This window comes from Rhynchophorus ferrugineus, unplaced genomic scaffold (assembly GCF_030347505.1).
Source record: "Rhynchophorus ferrugineus isolate W39M unplaced genomic scaffold, kcgeb_rfMv2 rfM5, whole genome shotgun sequence".
In the NCBI taxonomy this organism is placed as follows: Eukaryota; Metazoa; Arthropoda; class Insecta; order Coleoptera; family Curculionidae; genus Rhynchophorus; species Rhynchophorus ferrugineus.
In genome coordinates, this window is record NW_027472584.1 from 25,976,401 (window position 1) to 25,997,606 (window position 21,206).

General features: G+C 30.6%; 4 protein-coding genes and 1 long non-coding RNA gene across 8 annotated transcripts in view; 1 reads left to right on the forward strand and 4 right to left on the reverse strand.

Annotated features, from left to right (window-relative positions):
• dome (cytokine receptor domeless) overlaps window positions 1-6,205 on the reverse strand; it is a 28,217-nt gene extending 22,012 nt beyond the window's left edge. For both annotated transcript variants that reach the window (XM_076405268.1, XM_076405266.1), the window contains exon 1: window positions 6,026-6,205. The gene's annotated coding sequence lies outside the window, so the exon portion shown is untranslated. The remainder of the gene's footprint in view (window positions 1-6,025) is intronic.
• On the forward strand, window positions 4,330-4,839 carry LOC143197102 (uncharacterized). 2 transcript variants are annotated; one of them, XR_013005926.1, is made up of 2 exons: window positions 4,330-4,446; window positions 4,676-4,839. It is a non-coding gene; the product is annotated as an uncharacterized LOC143197102 (long non-coding RNA). The 2 variants fall into 2 exon arrangements; XR_013005927.1 differs by having other exon boundaries at window positions 4,343-4,450.
• A 1,166-nt stretch (window positions 6,206-7,371) lies between the features above and the next one.
• Efa1 (elongation factor 1-alpha) lies at window positions 7,372-9,594 on the reverse strand. Its single transcript, XM_076405272.1, has 3 exons — window positions 9,334-9,594; window positions 8,179-8,937; window positions 7,372-8,116 (listed from the first exon to the last, which is right to left on the reverse strand). Exons 2-3 carry the CDS (start codon window positions 8,929-8,931, stop codon window positions 7,478-7,480), a joined length of 1,392 nt encoding a protein of 463 aa, XP_076261387.1. The 5' UTR covers window positions 8,932-8,937; window positions 9,334-9,594; the 3' UTR covers window positions 7,372-7,477.
• Window positions 9,595-10,839: 1,245 nt separating this feature from the next.
• On the reverse strand, window positions 10,840-18,126 carry sstn (stepping stone). 2 transcript variants are annotated; one of them, XM_076405274.1, is made up of 11 exons: window positions 17,876-17,975; window positions 17,723-17,781; window positions 17,518-17,669; window positions 17,234-17,458; window positions 17,024-17,168; window positions 16,723-16,972; window positions 16,001-16,663; window positions 15,803-15,938; window positions 15,553-15,725; window positions 13,689-14,276; window positions 10,840-12,204 (listed from the first exon to the last, which is right to left on the reverse strand). In XM_076405274.1, exons 2-11 carry the CDS (start codon window positions 17,724-17,726, stop codon window positions 12,045-12,047), a joined length of 2,496 nt encoding a protein of 831 aa, XP_076261389.1. In that variant the 5' UTR covers window positions 17,727-17,781; window positions 17,876-17,975; the 3' UTR covers window positions 10,840-12,044. The 2 variants fall into 2 exon arrangements, with proteins under 2 accessions (XP_076261389.1, XP_076261388.1); XM_076405273.1 differs by having other exon boundaries at window positions 17,723-18,126.
• Window positions 18,127-18,259: 133 nt separating this feature from the next.
• Window positions 18,260-21,026, reverse strand: Phm (Peptidylglycine-alpha-hydroxylating monooxygenase). The gene is made up of 6 exons (XM_076405277.1): window positions 20,498-21,026; window positions 20,348-20,405; window positions 20,205-20,292; window positions 19,798-20,049; window positions 19,377-19,718; window positions 18,260-19,311 (listed from the first exon to the last, which is right to left on the reverse strand). Exons 1-6 carry the CDS (start codon window positions 20,618-20,620, stop codon window positions 19,143-19,145), a joined length of 1,032 nt encoding a protein of 343 aa, XP_076261392.1. The 5' UTR covers window positions 20,621-21,026; the 3' UTR covers window positions 18,260-19,142.
• Window positions 21,027-21,206: the final 180 nt, after the last annotated feature.

The window sequence follows — 21,206 nt, forward strand, 5'->3', positions numbered from 1 at the left end:
AACTGTTTAAGGACTGCTGTTTTAAAAAACCAGTTTAATAATTATGTAAAACCAAACTGTCGAATTTATATATGCAAAATAGCACATTTAGCAATATTTCGTTTAAATAATATGGAAAACAGGAAAGTATATTTCTATAATGACATCATATCAGTTACAGTTTCAAATACAGGGCGTCTCAACTCTCAAAGATTTACTATACGGATTTGTTTGCGAGTAAAATCTGAATTGAGGTATGCGCGGAAAAAAGTATTCCTATAACAAATCTTGAAAACAGTACTCATAATTACTTTTAATACTATCTTCTATCTTACTCTTTAATTTTATGTGTATTGTATGAATAGTACTGTCAAAGCTGGGCGTTAATGCTTCTAAGAACCAAGTTATCAATTTAGATGCTTATTTTATTCCACTATAACAATGCAAGGTCTCTTACGTCTTTCGTAAGTCATAGAAAATTATTAGAGCTTTGTTACGGAATAATATCTGGCGCCATCTAATTATAAAGAGCAATCAATTAAAGTTGACGAAAACAAAAATAGTTGGCAACTTTTATCAACAAACATTAAAAACATAATATTTTCTTAGGAATTATCAGAACTAACAACGATATAATCACCAAGAAAAAAAAACAAATAAGACCCAGTATTCTATTTGCCGGAATTAAAAGATCATTAAACATATTATCTGGTAATGGATCCCCGAATATTATGAAATGCATAAATAAAAACGAATTTGCGTTGTCAAATAATTCCGAAAAACTATTCTATTTTATTCCTGGACTATTACCAATTAAAAAACGTCAATGAAAGAAGCATAAACAATAACAGCTGATTAGGAACTAATTATGAAGATATAAACTGATTTCCTAATATCGTTCTCAATTAAAAACCAATAAAATATTAATTAACATTAATAGTAATTTTATATAACTCGTCTAGGATGATATAGAGACGGTCGATATTGACAATTAATAGATGGTAATATAAATGCAACTCGATACGCAGACAATACATTCTACTTCTTTAAATTAACTACTATCTAATTTGCATTTTAATCAAGATATAAAACATGGTAACACCAGTTTTCCATAGAAAATGTCAAGGTATGTTCACTTCAATCAATATCTTTGAATTATAGCTTATAGAGGTCCCATCATATTTTAAACCGATAGTAGTTCAGTTCAAGGAATTTTATTCTGATTAAAAGAAAGTACTTGATATTTAATCAACATATATTCTTCTATTACTTCGAGTGATTAAGAGGAAATATTAAATTCGCCTATATTAGTAAGAGAAATGACTTTATCTCACGCAGCGACAATATATATGGGGTTATTGCAATAAGGGTAGGTAATGTTGAAATGGAATGCAGGAAGCTGTGTATTTATTTGTATCCAACCAATACAAGAAATTATATACTCCTGTGTCAGTTACATCTTGTACGAATGCAGGTTTTTTGAACGCTTTTTTGACGTAAGAGTCTTGGCTGTTTACCAAACCACTCATCTTGAACTCAACACTAATTTTTATAATAAAATTTTATCATTTGGACAATTTATCACCACAACAAGTTAAACAGATACCGATAAAACAGGCAACATGGCCGCTACAAGGCTTCCAACGTCAAAATTGAAAAATCCCATTATTATTTCAGATATAAAATAAAAAAATACGTTGATATTGTGTAACGAACTATTCAATGAACGATTTCGAAAACATAGTGGATTATAAAAAGGTCAATAAAGCTATCTATAGAGGTTTAATGATATTCTCGTTATTAATATTTGGTTTTTAAAATAAACAATGCATTTTAGTTGATTATTTTTATGTGATAACATTGAGCTTTGGCTGTCTCAAAAAAATTGTCTTAAGAAACGTTTAGCACGTTCTTACATAACAAAGATATTCGTTAAAAACTTATCTAATAATTATGCAAATATTTAAAAAATTTAAATATGTAAATATAGTTATTTTTAATATAGAAAATGGGAACATATATTAGTAGAATAACAAAAAAATGAGCAGACTAAAAAGATGTGATGTGAAGAGTTTAAATACTGTTAAAAACCTTCAAAGTTAATTCATATCGGCCTAAGTTACATTATCACTATAAATAATATAATTTTCATAAAAATAACTCAATATTATCTAGTGTTTTTTGTCTAAACAAATATTAAAAGAAAGCGATTGCCAAATTCTCGACATTGAATTTATGGTGATAAATAAAATTGATGGTGATATTTTCTTAACAATTATCACAGCCAAAAGAGTCGGTTTTTCGATTTACTGGAATTCAAGAATCGTTTAATAATATTTTCTAATAATGGATTACGGAGAAATACGCACCATACGTTTTGTAGCAATTTAATTCAATATTTTATAAAGGAAGGGGAATATAGTTTTGCAGTCATCAGACCGCAAATGATATATTTAACGGATTCGATCTTTATATTGGTCAATGCACTGAAGTAAAAAAGTGGGTATTGTTAACCAAAAGACATTAAACTTAAAATATTGATAACTTAAGAAAATATACGTGCCATATCAAATTGTTAAACCATACGTATATAATGCTTGACATCATTCAATATTTGCTATAAAATTATAATATACGACATTAATAAACCAGCAGTATTATTAGAAATAAAGACCATCTATTAGGAAGCACCGAAATTATATTCACCCAACTTTAAATCTCCATCCCATAATAAAAATACAATGATAAAATACATACTCTGAATGCTACAATATTACATACAAATGCGGAAATATGCTGCCTAACTGGAAACATTTCAAATGTACATTGTATTTGTAACAAATCGTTTGATAGAACTCGAAAAGAATTACTTATTATTATCTGGTACCAAGAAACAACACAATTTATTCGAATCTGTTTTAGAATGATCCGAAAAAAATTCAATGATTCTAAGTAAAGTAGAATGAGGCTAAAATGAGAATAATAATATATTAAAACAGTACGCAGAGCCCGATTATGATCGCAAAGCAAGATTCCAAAATTCCAGAAAAACTAGTCCATCTGTAATGCTAATAACTTCATGACAAGACAGTGATAAAGATCTTAATTTTAATTATTTTAACTTCTCACTACCCATTCTCATTATCACTATCTGCAGAACAATAAATATAACCAAGTAAATTAGATTAACCTTACGGAGTGAAAAAGATTGTGATGTTAGTAGTTGGGAAAGTATTTTTTCGCTTAGCATATCCTGTTAACTTTTTATATATGAAGAAGGTAAAAAAAATCTACATATAAACGTTTTTTTAACAAATTAAAAATGTATAAGTTCTAAGAACTGTCTTCACTCATGTACAAAGTAAAAAAATGTGTTTAATGCTACGGTATTAGCTAACTTTTGTCGGTACTAATAAAAATGTATTTTAAAATTCTAATACACATCCGTAAATAGACATAAATAAACAGGCAATGTCAAAGACTAAGTTTCAACAGAATAAAAAGACGTGATTCCGTATTCAGACCTATACGTGTAAACCGTTAGTGAACCAAAGCCCTCGAAGTTGAATACAAATTTTTCAATTTCTCGGTTAAAGTCACAGAAAAAATCCAAATACGTGCTAGTTGAGAATTTAAACGAATAAAAAAAAACCGAAAGATAAACGAGATATGTTTTAGATTTTTCTCAACCAACAGGTGACAAAGAGACCGAAATGTATACACGGCTAATATAATGATTCTTATTGATTATCCTCATGTACTTGTACGTTGTGTGTTGTATTTTTACGAAAAGAAAAACAAATCATCACGAAAAAATTGGATAAGATAACAGAAGATCTCAAAATGCAAAAAGATGAGATCATTCTTCACCGAATATTTTATATAAACTTATATGAACGTGAAAAAAAACGTAATTTTAAATCAATTCCCGTAAGCCAAATCTCCGAAATGAAACCTGAATCTTAACCTGAACGATAAATAAGATAGGTAGTTTTCGGCTAACAGGTGATAAAGACGACCAAAGCCCTATATAATGTGATTTCCATGTCTTTAAAACGGATGGAGTTATAATACCTGAGTCCTTAGCCTTTCGAATATTTTACGAAGGTACTACCTTTTGGCGATAAAATTTTCTTGGAATTCCCCTGCACCATAGCGTATTTCTTTTTTTCTCTCTATACATTTCATAGAAGATCTTTCCGAAATCGATTTCTCGAAAAGTTTGTCTTGATTAAATCGACCAAACAAATAAATCGATTTGTTTTTTTTTAATTTCTTGATTGATTAATATCATCTAATATAACATGTAAGGTTAGTGAACCGTTTTGATTAATAGCACTGACGCTTGAGGTCTTAAGTTTATCAAATTGAACGTTGAAACGTTGATATCAACAATATAGGAGGCATATATTTTTCTCAAAATCAGTTTGATGTAAATATTGGCCGTTTATAATTTTAAAATAATACGTAGGTAAACATAAAATACATATTAATATTTCAATTGTATTTCTACAATCAGTTATAATTTTGATTGACCAATTGTGATTTTACCAATCACCATGGTTAGAGTTGGTATCTAAGATTGAAAACCATATTGGTAGTAAATATACTACAATTAATAAAACTACAATCCTTAAAAACCACAATTATACTAATAAAAACTTTATTTTACTTCATTTATTCGTTTATCTTGCAGGGTTGCAATTAGGCTAGGCGCCACGAAGGAATGAATCAAAAAAGAAGAAATTGGACCATTAGCAGAAAGACTTAGAACGTTACTTAGAATTACAAATTGTTAAAGGCTTTATAGTTGTTATATTATATGTATTTTTATGGCATAATAATCCTGAACCAAACATCTTTGTGCAATCTCTTATTTGAACAAGATTTTCCTATTCCAAAAACTCCTTTAAAATTATCTCTTTATTTTAGGATTAAATTAAACAATGTTAAAGATGTTATATTATATAGATGATGGAGCCCATTGACATAACTGTGTCTGATATCTTAATTAGATCATATAAAGGCTGTGTTTCGTAGAAGTTCTGAATGCCTATTATTAATATACCAGTATTATCTACATAGTATTTTGATAACATTCTTATAAAAAATAATATTAAAATCATTAAAGTCATACATGATATGGAATTGAAAATTTGTAATTAGTACAATTGTAATACTAGGAAATACATATTAAAACAATAAATTGCTTAATCTACTATTGTAATTTTTAATTAGAATTGTTAATTTTTAAGAACAGAATCAATAAACATGGGCTCTTTAACCTGATTTAAAAATATTCAATTTCTGGTAATTTTCATTGCGATTTTTCGCCTGAAATATAACTCGAAAATATACTTTAAATATATCCAGTAACAGTGTAGATTATTCCGAAGTATAAAAAGGAGTATAAATTGCATTATAATATTAACAACATGACATATTTAGAAAAACATTAGCTTTATTTGGTTGTCATAAAAAATACTTATGGTATGCCTATAAATTATTCAGATTCAGTCTCGATGTAGCATCATCTGCTATGAAATGAAATTAAAATACATTAATCAACACCCGAACAGATACTTTAGGTCAAATTACAGATACATAAACAAAAAATATGGTCCTATGAAAGCAATTCGAAATTTGGGTAAGGCATCAGGTAGAAATTTCAAGTGCATCCTGTATTAAATGCTTTGAAAAACTAAAAATCTCGGCGAATACTTTCTTATATTATAATAAGTCAAATAAAAAAAGCTAGTTACTAACAAGTGAAAATTTTGAGAAATACAATTAATTTTGGGATATACTGTTTACGATCAGTTTTAAATGGAACTGTGAGTTCCTAGAATTTATAATAGGATTTTTTAAATAGAGAAGAAAATAGGAAATAAATTTAAAATTATTACTAAAACGAAACTTGAAATAAACTGAAGGGTAAAGCATAATGAGAACAAAAAAATTTGAACAAAAATAATTTGTTAAACAAACTCAAGTAACATATTTACGTTCTCTGATGCAGTATAATACTTGGAATTGACAATATTACCTTCAACGTTTATCAAACCACAGGTATGTCCTTCATAGTAATTAAATTATTATAGTATTTAAAAACACTCAAAATAACAAAGTCCAGAGTCACTAAATATTTTACACAGCACAACACTACGATGTAAATCTATTTTGTTCTTCCGACATTACCGAACGAACGACATTATGAACTGACTACAGTGTTGCCTACGTCTACGAATATCCTTGTAGAGGAAACACCATTTTCTTAAATGTGATTGGTTGAAATTAGAAAATCATATACCTGCGCCATCTTTCGAGAAAGAAATTCCTTAGAAAATATGATCTCTTTGTTGTTACAATAACGTTAGAAAAGAATAGAAAATAATTACGTTATTATTCTTAGAATTGTCCTTACCTCTATGTTGTATCTGGTGTAAGATGTCAATATTTTATTCACTGGGGATTTCCATTTTACTGAGAACTTTCGGTTTACGTCCTTATAAAAAATATAAATGAATATAATGCATATAAAAATGTAATAAAAAATGTATAAAATACAAAAATAAGGATTCTTATAATTTGACATAAAAGGGTTTACTCAAAAACTTTTTTTGTTTGATGAGCCTATATTGTATTTTAAAAAATATTGGCATTTTTTAATCCAAATGTAGGGACATCGAACTAGAAAAGCTTTTAGTTATCTTAAATAAAATTTATATTCCATTTAAAATTAATTTACTCATTAATATTTACGTTTAAAAGTAAAAAATAAAACAGGTAAATATTGAAAATGGAGGTAAAATATGGCAACGTTGATGAAAATTCTCATGGATTAGACGTGCGCATGCGTGTTCATGAACAGAGAATCTAGTAACATGATCTGTCAAAGTACTACAGGGTGGATTCCATTAAAAAAATAAAGCTAATAATATAAATTACATTTAACAAAAATATTAATATTAAATTTAATAGAAGTGTCTATATACCGGCGCCTGCACCATATTTATTGTACTGAGTATAAAACAACGGTTTATTTGTATTTTGTTTTTAGATGCATATATAGGTTTTCGATTTTGTTTACATGTAAAAATGAAACCCTGTTTACTTATCGCTACTAAATTCCTGAGTATTTTTTATTCAGTTAGTCGTATTTTAAGACAATTCTTTACGTAGTAAAACATGTAAAAAATAAAAAAACACGAATCTCAAATGGCTTAATTCAATATAGTTTCATTCAAATCTCCTTATTAAAATAGTAAATATAAAATAAAAACATTTTGACATTCCCATGTAGGTATAAACAAGATGGAGGCCAAGCAAACAGTTTCCCCAACTTGTATAAAATAAAATAATAAACGAGTGAAATAAATAAAAGATGAAACATTAGGAAATCTTATTTATTGGTCTGAAAGAAGAACTGTAATCACAAAGTCATTTTAAATTAAAAATAAATGGTTAAAAACTGAAAATTATAAAAAGTTTCCAGAGACTACTTCTTGGCCTTGGCAGCTTTTTCAGCAGCTTTCGTGACTTTGCCGGATCCACCTTCTTTGTAGTTGACGCTCTTGATGACACCTACAGCAACGGTTTGCCTCATGTCACGTACGGCAAAACGTCCAAGAGGTGGGAATTCTTGGAAAGATTCAACGCACATGGGTTTGGATGGAACCAAAGTGACAATAGCGGCGTCTCCAGATTTGATGGCTTTAGGGTTTTGTTCGGTGGTCTTACCGGAACGACGGTCGACCTTTTCTTTGATTTCAGCGAATTTGCAGGCGATATGAGCAGTGTGACAATCGAGCACAGGAGTGTATCCGTTGGAGATTTGACCGGGGTGGTTGAGTACAATTACTTGAGCTAAGAAATCAGCGGCGCCCTTGGGTGGGTTGCTCTTTGAGTCACCAGCGACGTAACCACGACGCAATTCCTTGACTGAGACGTTCTTAACGTTGAAACCAACATTGTCTCCGGGTACAGCTTCTTGCAAGGCTTCGTGGTGCATTTCAACTGATTTAACTTCAGTGGTGATGTTGGCTGGAGCGAATACAACCACCATACCAGGTTTCAAGACACCAGTTTCAACACGACCGACTGGTACTGTTCCGATACCACCAATTTTGTAAACATCCTGAAATAGAGAAAGTTAAAATGAAAATAAAGTCAATCGATATCGTTTAAACTTGAACTTACCTGGAGAGGAAGACGGAGAGGTTTGTCTGTGGGGCGAGAGGGTGGAAGGATAGCGTCCAAGGCATCAATGAGAGTCTTTCCTTCAGCCTTTCCTTCTTTACGTTCAATGTTCCATCCCTTGAACCATGGCATCTTGGTGGAGGCTTCCAACATGTTGTCTCCGTGCCATCCGGAGATGGGGACGAAAGCAACAGCGGCGGGATTGTAACCAATCTTCTTGATGTACGATGAGACTTCCTTTTTAATTTCTTCGTAACGGGATTCACTGTATGGTGGTTCAGTGGAGTCCATTTTGTTAACACCGACGATAAGTTGTTTTACTCCAAGGGTGAAAGCAAGTAAAGCGTGTTCTCTGGTTTGACCGTTCTTGGAGATACCGGCTTCGAATTCACCAGTACCAGCAGCAACGATAAGTACAGCACAATCAGCTTGTGAAGTTCCAGTGATCATGTTCTTGATGAAATCTCTGTGCCCAGGAGCATCGATGATGGTAACATAGTACTTGGCGGTTTCGAATTTCCACAAAGCAATATCGATGGTGATACCACGTTCACGTTCAGCCTTAAGTTTGTCCAATACCCAAGCGTATTTGAAGGAACCCTTACCCATTTCCTGGGCTTCCTTTTCGAATTTTTCGATGGTACGCTTGTCGATACCACCACATTTGTAAATCAAATGGCCAGTAGTAGTAGATTTACCAGAATCTACGTGACCAATGACGACAATGTTAATATGAGTCTTTTCTTTACCCATGTTGACCTGGAAAAAACGATAATCATAGTAACAACAATAATTCTCAAGAGAATTTTATTAAAATTGCAATCGTAAACCAACAGGTGGACATTAGAATATTAACAGTAATTAAAATAGATGTAAGTATACGCCGGTACCAAGTTAAAACATACCCACGCCAATATTTTACGCCGGAAATGTATTTCATATAAAAAATAAATTAATTAAATTATTTTAACGTTGGAGAAACACCGGTAAAGGTGTGTTAAAACAGTTAGAAATTGATTTCAACATATGGCGGCCATTACCGAAGAACGCGTACACGTGGTGCACGATCAAAGGAAAGAAGAATTTTCCAGAAAGTATAGAAGCAAATTCAATAAATTATATCTCAAATGTTTCAATATACACTAATGTACTTACTGTTTGGAATTATTTAAATGCAAACGTTGATGAAACTTAAAAATATAAGGAACACTTGAAATTTAACAACTTAACGAGACGGCAACCGCACCGGGCGACGAGCCAGTCAAAAAGGAAGAGTCTACGGTTTTGAGCTTCGACCTTTCCTTCGTAGCCGATTATTTCATGACGTATCGGATATTCTACGAGTTCACCCGAGTCGGCGCAGTACGTTAAAATCGACTTTTCGCTTGTATGAGCAACGTACCCTGGATCAAAAACAAGTGCTTGAGATAAGAATTCTATAGATTAATCTACACAAATATATTTTTTTAATTTTCACATTTTTATAGATGGTTTAAAAAAAAATTGAATATTATCTTTATAATATAATTTATAATTATTTCTTTTCATTAATATAATTTTTTACCACGTGCTTTAAAAATATCTATTAATAAATCTGTATTTTTAAAATTTAGGATATTGGCACAAAAAAATACTCATACATTATTCCAATTTAAGTTCATATGGAATAAAAATAGTCTTATTGCCATTTTTCGGATAATTCCATATAACAAGAACACGTGATTCATACCAAATTTACAGACAGAACACGTATTTCATAATTCGATAAGTGCTAAAAATAATTTTTTATTTTTCGTTGCCATATAAACATTTAGTAATAATATTGAAAATATGTGGGTATTTTTTACCAGCAACATTTTAAAGCATTTTTTTAACTTCTATGATTTAATATTGAAAATAAATTACACTAGTTTTAAGGGGAACTTTATGAATGAAACTAATAGACACGTGGTAATTTTTTTATATGCCTTATCCTTAATATTTCTTATTTATTATCATTTCAGTATTTTATAAAATTCTTAAATTAAATTACAAAGTACCATATACTAGTAAACGATAAAATAAAGTAATAATATAAAATAATATTGTTAATCTAACTAAAATACCACGTGTTATGTTATTTGACTCCTTTTTTTTCATGTATATAGCTTTTTTGTGTAGTATTTATTAAATGTTATTATCTTTTAATTAATAAAAGATATTTATTTTTTATGAAGATATAAATGAATTAACGGAATTTTTAACCACTACTTTTTAATAACACGTGTTCCAATAAATGTGTACAGATGAAAAGGAATATTATTTAATATAAAGGATGATTTCAAATAGTATATAATTTAAAAGATCTTTTATTAGAGATGAATATTATAAATTAAAATGGGAATGTGGGGTATGAACGTAAAAAATAAATTCAGCTGTTTTGGATACATGATAAAATATTTTTAGTTCTAATAAATAATGCTCATCATTCCAAAAAAACTTTTGTTTAATATTTATAGATCGATCTCGAAATATTTTTCTCTCATGTCAAATGAAACCATTTTATAACATTGCATAATTACGTGCATTCATACAGTATGACTGAACATAATTAGTCATCAATTTATCTCCGAACATATCCAGTGTGAAGTAATAAAGTGGATAAAAAATAAATCAACAATATATTTAGAAAACGTCCTTTATTTAGGTACAATAAAAACTACAAGTAGAAAATCTATTAAAAACTCTTTCCTTTGGTCAGTCCAAGAAGTTCGAATATATTGCTAAAAAATCACAACCCACTATTATAATCTTACGGCTGATTTTGTTTTAATTCTTTTTCAAATTGACAATTTAATTTTTAAGGCACTAAACGCATTACAATATCGTTGACGTAGGAATGCCAAAACAATAGTTAATCATACAATGTAAACTTTAAACTATTCAAAATTAACATAACTCAAAAGAAGATTTTTACAAAACGCTAAATCTAAATCTTCTTCAGCTAAGTCATTATATCAAGGAGTTTAGTTAAAACAGTTACAATATTGTTATCACATTGTATGTTCCGACAAGCCTGATACAAATAGAGGTCAAAATATTAAGTATAATTTAATAATATTTGTCCGAAAATTAATTTAAGACCTTGGCATTCACCACGACATTAACAAATAAAACAAAATGATTATTGATTAGAATTAATTTCGATTATTGTACCAGACTTGTTTTGAGATCATATAACTTTTTATTTTCTTAAAAAAAAAGTAAACCAATATATTAGAAATATGATGTGATACAAACACACAAAAAAAACTATGCAAAAGAAATGAATTTGAAGCTAAAAATTATATATAACATGCGAATAAGTAGATAAAAAAATTGTTATAGTTAACATATATATTGAACTCCGAAATTATTCAAAATTTAATCACAAAGGGCCAATGAATCATGAGAATTTTTCGAATCATTAATCTCTTTATTTATAACAAGAAAGAAAATCCTTTTTGTCGTTATTCATCCAGAAAATAAATAATTTTAAACCAAATGAAATAACTGGTTGGAAAGAAATTGAAAAATAGGCCCTGAACAAGAAACAGAAAGGCAATTTAAACAATTTCTAATTTTTTTTGAGTAAATAAACTGTTCATTTATGTACAATAACCAAAAGAACTAAAAGTTCGATGTGTAATATCATTTTATGATAAATATATTATATATCCCAAATTTGTCGGTAAAAACCCCCTAAACCTAAAACATTATACAGTTATAAAACAATTTTTTTATATAAAAAATCTAATACAAATAATATAAATCTATATTTATACTACTCTATAATTCGTTTATTTGTATTTTATATTTATTGCATTGTACTTCTCACATGAAAATAATTAAACTAAAGTAGCGTTAGACCTACTTTTTGATGATGCAACGTTATTACCGTCATTTACATGATCTTGATCATTATACCAAGAGTTCATTTCTTCAGGGTAGTGTTTCGATACTGTTACCTGAGCCATATCATTACTGGGATTGATTACCATAGGGGCACTAAAAAATAATTAATGTTAAAATGTTTAGATAATATATATGATTTTCAAGAACGGTGGGTCGATGTTGGAAAGCTGTAGAGACGTAAATTTAAGCTCTTGGTGCATCAACAGTGTCTACATCTCAACCAATACGCTTCTTACTTCATGCCAGTTTGGTTGATATCGCCACAGAAGTTTGTGAGGAATTCGTCTCTGCGCCTTTGACTGACTCTATATTACTGTATTTATTATACTGTGCCCTGATTGTCGCATCTTAAATGGATGACTTCATTTCTAATATTATCTCTGAGAAAGAAACATGCAGAATTTGTTTTAAGTATCGCATTTGAAAGACTTCAAGCTATCATCAGACTGTAGAGTCGAAATCTCCAAGCCATACAGAAGAATCGGAAATACCTCTTGATTGCTGATGCTTAATCGCTCCAAGTTACAGGGTGCAACATGTCTAAATAATAAAATTCCAATAACAGCATCACAAAAAACGTCCAACTTCATCTAAATAAAGTCGAATTGTGGTTGAAAACGTGGTGTATCAAAGCAAATGAGATAAAATCGACTCATGTGACATTCACCCTTTATAGAAGTGACTTGTCCTCCAGTAAAAATGAATATTTATGAACTCCCACAAGCAGACAATGTTAAATATGTGGGAATGCATTGGGCTTAAATTAAACCAAATGTATTGATTGAGACTGATCTAAATTATCCTTAGTTAACAAGGTTTTGCTGTAGAAGTCAATACTTAAGCCTATTTGGACCTATGGTATTGAACTGTGGGGTATTATTAGGAAATTAAATATAGCTATCCTTCAGAGATTCCAGAATAAAGTGTTGAGAGCCATCGTCGATGCCCCATATTACGCCTCCAACGAACTAATTCAGCACGATATCCCCTTGGAACCCATAGGGAGTGTGATTCAAAGTGTTAGTGCAAAGTACTCTGAAAGACTCTTGATGCATCTCAATACACTCGCCAAACAGTTAAATGTTCACGATGACAGTGAAGTGCGTAACCTCAAACGCATACTACCATATGAACTGATTAATAGACACATAGAGGGAAATATAATAATCTCTAGAATAAGCTAGAGTGGGGTTTAAAATAGGTTAGCATCAGATCATTTACTGAAGCGATCTTCTACATGTCAGTATAGTTATATAACGGAAATAATAAAAAATACTTATAACCCACGGGCATATTATTGAAGTTCAAAGAGATTAATAAAAAAAAGATGAAATTATTATCAAAATGGGCGTTTGATAAGAATAAGAATTGTTGTTTGAAAAATCACGGCGCATTTTCGATAAATATACATAACAAGCCTCATTGCCGATGATAATCAATTTTTTTTGACCAAAATTCTACGACATGGTCATCTCTCACAAAAAATGTTTGTTAAACCTAACACACAGCTTCTTTTAGTACTCATATCGACCCACATTTATTGAAAAACACTTTACTAATAAACAAAATATCCTTACTTATGTTGTATGTACGGGGATTGCATTTTAACGTGTTGATTTGGGTAAGGTCCTTTATTACCCATATTATCAAACGAATCGGTCAAACTCTTCTGACTTGTGGAAGTACCAGGACTCATATTACTCACAGTACTATTCCCGATGTCCTTTTGCGGGGATTTCTTGTATTTCGTCGAGTATTTATAAAAATCAGACATTTCAAATGGTTTTGTTTCTTCGTGATATGGTTTACACACTCCCGCCTGCACGATAGTACAATTTTTGGGAATGTTGTTATTCAACATCTCTATATTCAGGGGGGGTTCAGGTACGCGTGGTGAAGGATTTGATTCGGCCGGTATTTCTAGGGGCGGCTTCGGGGAGATCGGTGACTGGAGAGGAGGTGGCACGTTTTGCGGTAGGTGTTGCTTAGGTTTTCTTAGGGGATTTAGGTTTAGGTGGGGCGGTATATTAGTGGAGATCTGTAGTACCGGAGGAGACTGAAGAACATATTTCTCCTCGGGCGTTAGAATTGTGGGTACGGTTGATTGAGAACGGGATATTACCGAGTGTGTTGGTGAAATTGGACCATCTAACGAAGTCTCTAACCTGAAAGAACAAGAGAAAGTTAGAAAATAGCATAGATGGGTAATCAACTTAAAATTATAGTCAAAACAGGAGAAATATTATCCGATTGGTCAAGGCCAACTGTTGGTTAATTTTTGATTTGAAGGCTAATTCAAGAAAAAATACAAAATGCCATCGACATTATTTCTGGATAACTAGTGGGCTGAAAAACCACTGGCCTAACACATAAATGGCGCTAATTTTATTGCATTCACCGCTTTTTCACGTTTCCAAAGAAAGCTGTTAACATTTCATGACATTCTACTCATAAGTATGTGAGTTATTGTGTTAAGGGTGACACTAGTTTTGTTATTTTAAAAACAATGGATCAAAAACAATTTCGTGTTTTAATTTTACACTGCTTCTTGATGGAAAAAAATACCGTTCAATGGCTTGAAAAGTGTTATAAGACTACTCTTCATCGGAAACAGCAATAAAACGTTGGTTTGCTGACTTCAAACGTGTTCAACCGATGATGCAGAACGCAGTGGACGTTCAAATGAGGTGGTAACATCAGAGAACATCAAACAAATCTACAAAATCGTTTTGAATAATCGAAAAGTGAAATTATGTGAGTTAGCTAACATCGTAAAGATATCAAAAGAACGTGTTGGTTTTATATTGCATGAGCATTTGACTATGAGAAAGCACTGTCCAAAGTGGGTGCTTGCTAACGTGTTTGGCCATGTTTAAAAGTCATAAACGGGAATTTTTGTGTCAATATGTGACAATGGATGAAACATAGATCCATTACTTCACTCTGGAATCAAAATTATCGTCATTTGAGTGGATTTTGAGACAAAAGATAAATCGTTCTACAGAAATGGTATTGAAATGTTAGAACGGCACTGGAATGATTGTATGGCTCTTGATGGAAATTACGTTGATGAATAAAGCCAATTTTGAACGAAAAAAAACGCGTTTTCTTTGTTACGCCAGGGACATTTCATCCCATATGTTACAACGGCTTTATTTAAAATATGGATGCCTCTATGTAAATATTTCTATTTTTACAGCTGTGTAGATATAAACTTGGCCCTACAAGTTTGTTACAGTATAAAAATATCAGGACACTATTTTGATTATTACACTTATATAATTTCGTGGATGGAAATGAGCTTCGTCCAAAAAAATCATTTACTATTTAATGTTAGGTTTCAAATTAATTTGTACACATTAAAAATAACAAACAGATGACCTACCCTATATATTAAGAATGTCGATATAATTAATAATAAATTAAGTAACAAATACTAACCATTCTTTTTCCTTCTGCTTTCTGACTGTCCTGTTTTCCTTAAGGCTGCGATTGTCACTTTCGCACGATGATGTATCATCACTGGGATATACGCTATCGATATTTTGACCAACACTGCCCAGAGATTGGGTTCTCACCAATTGTCTGTGATCATGAGATCTTCTACTTGCTATCTAAAATAATTTAAGAATAACTTTTTTTTGGAAGTTTTATTTATACTACAATAAAGCATCGAAATTATATAAAATACCTGTGAAGGTTTTACAAAAGCAGTTTTAACTTGATCACTATGACTGGGTAATGTGGCTAAAGTAGCAGATTTATTTTCTACCGGTGATACTCTTCTTTGTACTCTTTTGTTTTTTCTTCTATCTAGGCTGCCAAACCTATTTAAATACATTTATTTTGTATTAATACAATTTTTCATAATCAGTATATTTGTTTATACCTTTTATCTCGTTGCCAGTTACTGTCAAGAGTACTACTAGAGTAAACCCAAAACATTTCACCGTTTTCTGCCTTTTTCCAACATCCCCCTAATCCAGAATTCATACCATTATGCTCATACTGTTGATGAGGTTGTAAAGAATGCGGTGTTCTATATACAGCACTTTCTATAGCTGCTTTATATCCACTGGCATCTACTGTATGTCTATTATAAACAGGTTCCCCATGAATACTATGGGCTGGGTAATACTGAACTTTTCCAATACTATTGCCACTATTACTGGTAGTTGGACTGGGTTGTCTATGCATTTGGTATTGGTGACTCATCCTCGATGAATAATTTTGTGATGTTCTTAACATGGTTAAACTATGTGTTGTTGATAAAGGACTATGAGATAACTGGGGACTATGACTTTGCATTTGGGGACTATGCTGAGACATAGAACTATGTTGTGATAAATGAGGACTGTTCTGAGATAAGTGTGGACTGCTTTGAGATAAATGGGGACTATGTTGTGACATCTGAGGGCTATTTGGTGGCAACAAAGGGCTATGTGGCTGAGATCCATGCTGACTGGAATGTAATGGTTGATGAGCTATATGACCATAGTTATAAGTCATGTTTTGAGTTGGATAATTATAATGTGGAGAAGTACTTTCACGTCTACAAATAACAGAAAAGTAATAAAACATGTATTTCCATGTATAAAGAAATTTAAATACCGTTCAATATAAGCATTGTAACCATTTAAGCTCAGCCTATAAAAACCAGAAGTTAACATATCTTCGGGTTTCGGATAATGATAATATGGATTTTCTGAATGCCGATATTGCCTAGTTACACTTTGAGAGTACCTTGCTTCTGGATAAGTGTCTGCCGGACTCAGCATACTTAAACTATGCTTTGAATGAAGTGTATGTCGATTATCTTGCTTAACATAATGATCATTAGTAATGACAGAAATATTATCGTCTAAAACAAAAAAAAGTTAGATGTCATAAATTAAATAATAATGATCGATACCTTGTGGGTCAGGAACTCTTGGCTTTTTCTTTTGTTTAACTTGCTCTGTAACAGCTTTTTCTTTTAATAGGGCAAGTTCTTCTTTAAGTTCATTTACTTTCATTTTATGTTTTTGATATTCAGCTCTATGTTGTCTTTTGATAGTCTAAAAATCACATATTTATTAATATATTATAAATATAAACTGAAATTTTAGAAAGAAAAAATTACCTTACTACAGTTGCCATCTTCTGCTAACCCTAAAGCAGCATCTGCATTTAATGTATGAACTTGAATTTGTAATTCTAGTTCAAAGATTTGTCGATTTTTAGTATTATTATTTAACAAATATTCGCTCAACTTAAAACCAGTTCCTACTTTTCTTCTTATTATGGGTAATTTTTCACCCTCTTCCAAAGGCATTTCTGGTGGTGTTATCCCAGTTAATTCGGCTTCCTAGAATTATTGCATTGAATATATTAAACAAACAAACACATTTTTATAGTTATATTTACCTGGATGCATAGTTGTCTTAATTCTTGTGTACACTTTGCTAAAGATTCTTCAATTTCCTTTCTACGTTCTTGAAGATTAGCCAATCTATTTGACTTATTATTACTTGAGGCACCCATTTTTTCACTAAATCCTTCACTAGAAGCTACATCCTCTAAAATGTGTACTACTTTACTTTAACTTAATCACATAGTATAAATGACTTACCCATTTTTATAAATAAATTTCATTATCTCTTATTGTCCATGATTTATACTATGAGGTGACTATCAAGATAAAATAACATTTTATGTAATTAAGTGTAATTATAAGATAATCGCGTAAAGTGACATGTCTAATAAACTTTGTATTGATATTTACTTTTATAGGTGTAAAATTATATATGTATATGCAACAAGTCGTTAATTATTAAGTATCCTTGACGTTCAAGTTCTTAATATGTTTGACAGTCTCAATATCAAGTTCAAAATAATTAACCTTTTAGTAACAAAATGCAAATTTGTTTATAAATAACATTATTTTAAATCACATTTATTTTAGAATATTTTTTCTTTAAAAACCACCATGTTGACATTATTGGCGTATGACAGGTGACATATGTAACATATTACCCGTAGAGGTATGTTTTTGTTGTTCTCTAAGAGGTGGAGCCAGGATATAAACGCGCTAGTTTTTAAAAAGCGTTATTTAAAATTTTATATAGCTAGTTAACGGTAGTGATATATAAGTAACAAAGTGACAAAATTTTGGTTAATATAATAATTTATTTCGTGCTAACATTTACAATAAACTATAACTAATTAAAATTATATGGTGCTAGATAAATCAATAAAAATATACATCACAAACTGTAAGTAGCTACCCACTTAGTGTTATATAAACAATAAACACACAAATTATTTTTGCAATGAAAAAACAAGATAACCATCACTCTATATTACATGTAATAGCTTTGGAATATATTTTTATATATTTATTATAAGTCTGATTTGATTCTATGATGTATAGATCTATATCACACAGTACCGTAGTCAGGATAAAGTTAAGTATCACACAGTTAATAAAAAGTTTTTATAACATTTACTCATTCTTTTGATTTAAAAATATATCTTGAATATATTACCAAACAAATAATCAATATATTTTAAGGAACCTTATTCATAATAATTAATACTCATTGTTAAATGATAGTATTAATACACTCTGGATAATACTAAATATTGTATATCAATAACAATAAAAAATAGGCCTAGCTCAGCACAAATTATACACTGTACTATCCTTTGACCACGCCACTGAGATTATATAAATATTATCTAAGTGCCGTAATATTCACTACAACAAAATTTGTTCTACTCTGTAAGGTTAGTCTTGAGGTAAGTACATTTAATATATTTTACATTTGAAATATATTTAAAAAATGCTTTTGATATGATAGAAGAAAGTCCCTGAAGATAGAGAGAAATATGGCCAATTAAAATTATGTATAAAAAATAATAAGATTCAACTGAATACAGGAACTGCATTTCACTTAAAAAAGGAATGTAAAATAATCACAAAATAATTTCCACTGTAGAGATTCATGAATTTGAAATAGTTCATTTGGACAGAGAGAAGATTGGTCAATTTACTTATATAGGGATGATGCTTCGGCTGAAGGTATATTATTGAGTTGATCATTTTCCCAAAAATAATTTGGAGGTCCCATGTCATAACAGCTTAACATTTCCAATGGTGTTCCGTGATCAACATAGTACATTAGGTAAAAATTGCACATTTCATCATTGTTTGTGGGCCTGAAACAGAAATTCAACAATATTAATTTTAATATTCTTTTACCATTTCCAAATAGAGAACATACCCAACTTCTGTAACTCTATTTCTAGAAGAACTATCCATAGTACACCTAGCAGCAATTTTATCACCATATTTAATAGGAGTGGTATCAAATACAGGATAAAACATTTCTGGTGTCAAGGGATCTCTTTTGCCTAATAAATGCCAGTGATCTATACCCACATCATCTCTAATTACTCTGTAGCCAGATACAACTCTACCTAAACTATGGGTATGAATTCTATAGGCAAAAGGATATATGACTTTGTTTTCGTTGATTTTACATTCAATATCCATATGTGTAATCGTTTTAGGTGGTATTCTACCACCAGCAGCTAATAGGAGTACTGCAGCCAATTTACTTTGCCTGCAGATTATATTAAAAAAATTAAATATAACTACAGTTTGATACACATCTACAACTACAGTTTGATAAAAAAACTTACGGTCTTTGAGTATACAGTAAAAATAATCCTGAACTATCAGTTTGGCCTTCTGGAAACTTCTTAGTATAATGTATTTGTAATACTAAATATTTTATTGGTGTATCTTTTCCTACAAGAAACCCTACATCTTCTGGAAGTTTTAAAGGTTTTGCATTTCTTGCCCAGGCATATATTACATGATTTCCAGAACCACAAGGTGTTGCTTTTTGTAATCTCCCATCAGAATCAGATTCTGCCATTTCCCCACAGTCCCTAGAAAATGAATCAGGGATATTTAAATCAATATATACTGCAGAATTGTGGTTGTTATCATAACTACTTCATATCAAGTTTAATGAACCTAATTTTTAATGTTTAGTGTTTGTTACTATACATTTACTTTAAATTACTATACATTAATCACTTACCAATATTCCTGATCAGTCCCAGGTGTTGAGCAGCCAAAAAGTAACATATGGTGAGCAACATTCATTGTAGCATTAGGTTCAAATCCCACTAAAATACAGAACAATATATAAAGCACACAATTTAAATACAATTAGATACATACCTATATAAAAGTTTTTATCAGACTCAATTTTTATCGGAGTACAAACATAGAATTCATCCTAAAATGAAATAGTTAATCTATACCTTGTTTACCATATTTTTAATGTAAAACAATGTTATTTTAGTATATATTAACTTTATCACGACGTACCTTATACGGATGTATATTTGGCATTAGAAGGGGGAATTTCTTGATGTCTGAACACCATGTCACTTTATTAAAAACAAAAAATACGAACAAAATAATGTTCTGCAACATATGGCTGTTCGCCATCCTTAATACTAAATAAATCGATGGAACTAGCGTTATATTTGAGGTTAATACTAACAGTCTGACGTCACGGATATTCCCGAAGGATAAATGCAATATAGACTCCCACGCAAGGGACGACTATGTTTTATTCCTGTTTGATGTACTACAGAATTATATTTTCATCTCTATATTTCTTTGCTATGACGTTCAATTCTTTTACACCCACGTACAAATTATTTAATTTAACCACTTGATAACTGCAGAGTAAATAATAATAACAAAAAAAACAGGAAAGCGTAATTAAGATCACTCCACAATAGATTAAAAATATTTGTACAATGATAATCATAAAAAAGCACAGCAATAATTATACCAAGCTAATGGCATTTAAGTAACCTTGATGGGAAGAGAGATACCATACAGTGATGGGGAAACACGGCTCATCTTGCTTAGCACATTATGTAGTATTTAAAAATATATATTATATATATTTTACTGACAATTTCTTTTATGCAATACGATTCACGATACGGAACTGATTAGATATTTCTTAATAAAATTTAAGCTTGATGCGAACTTTTTGGGTCACATAATATAAAATTCTATC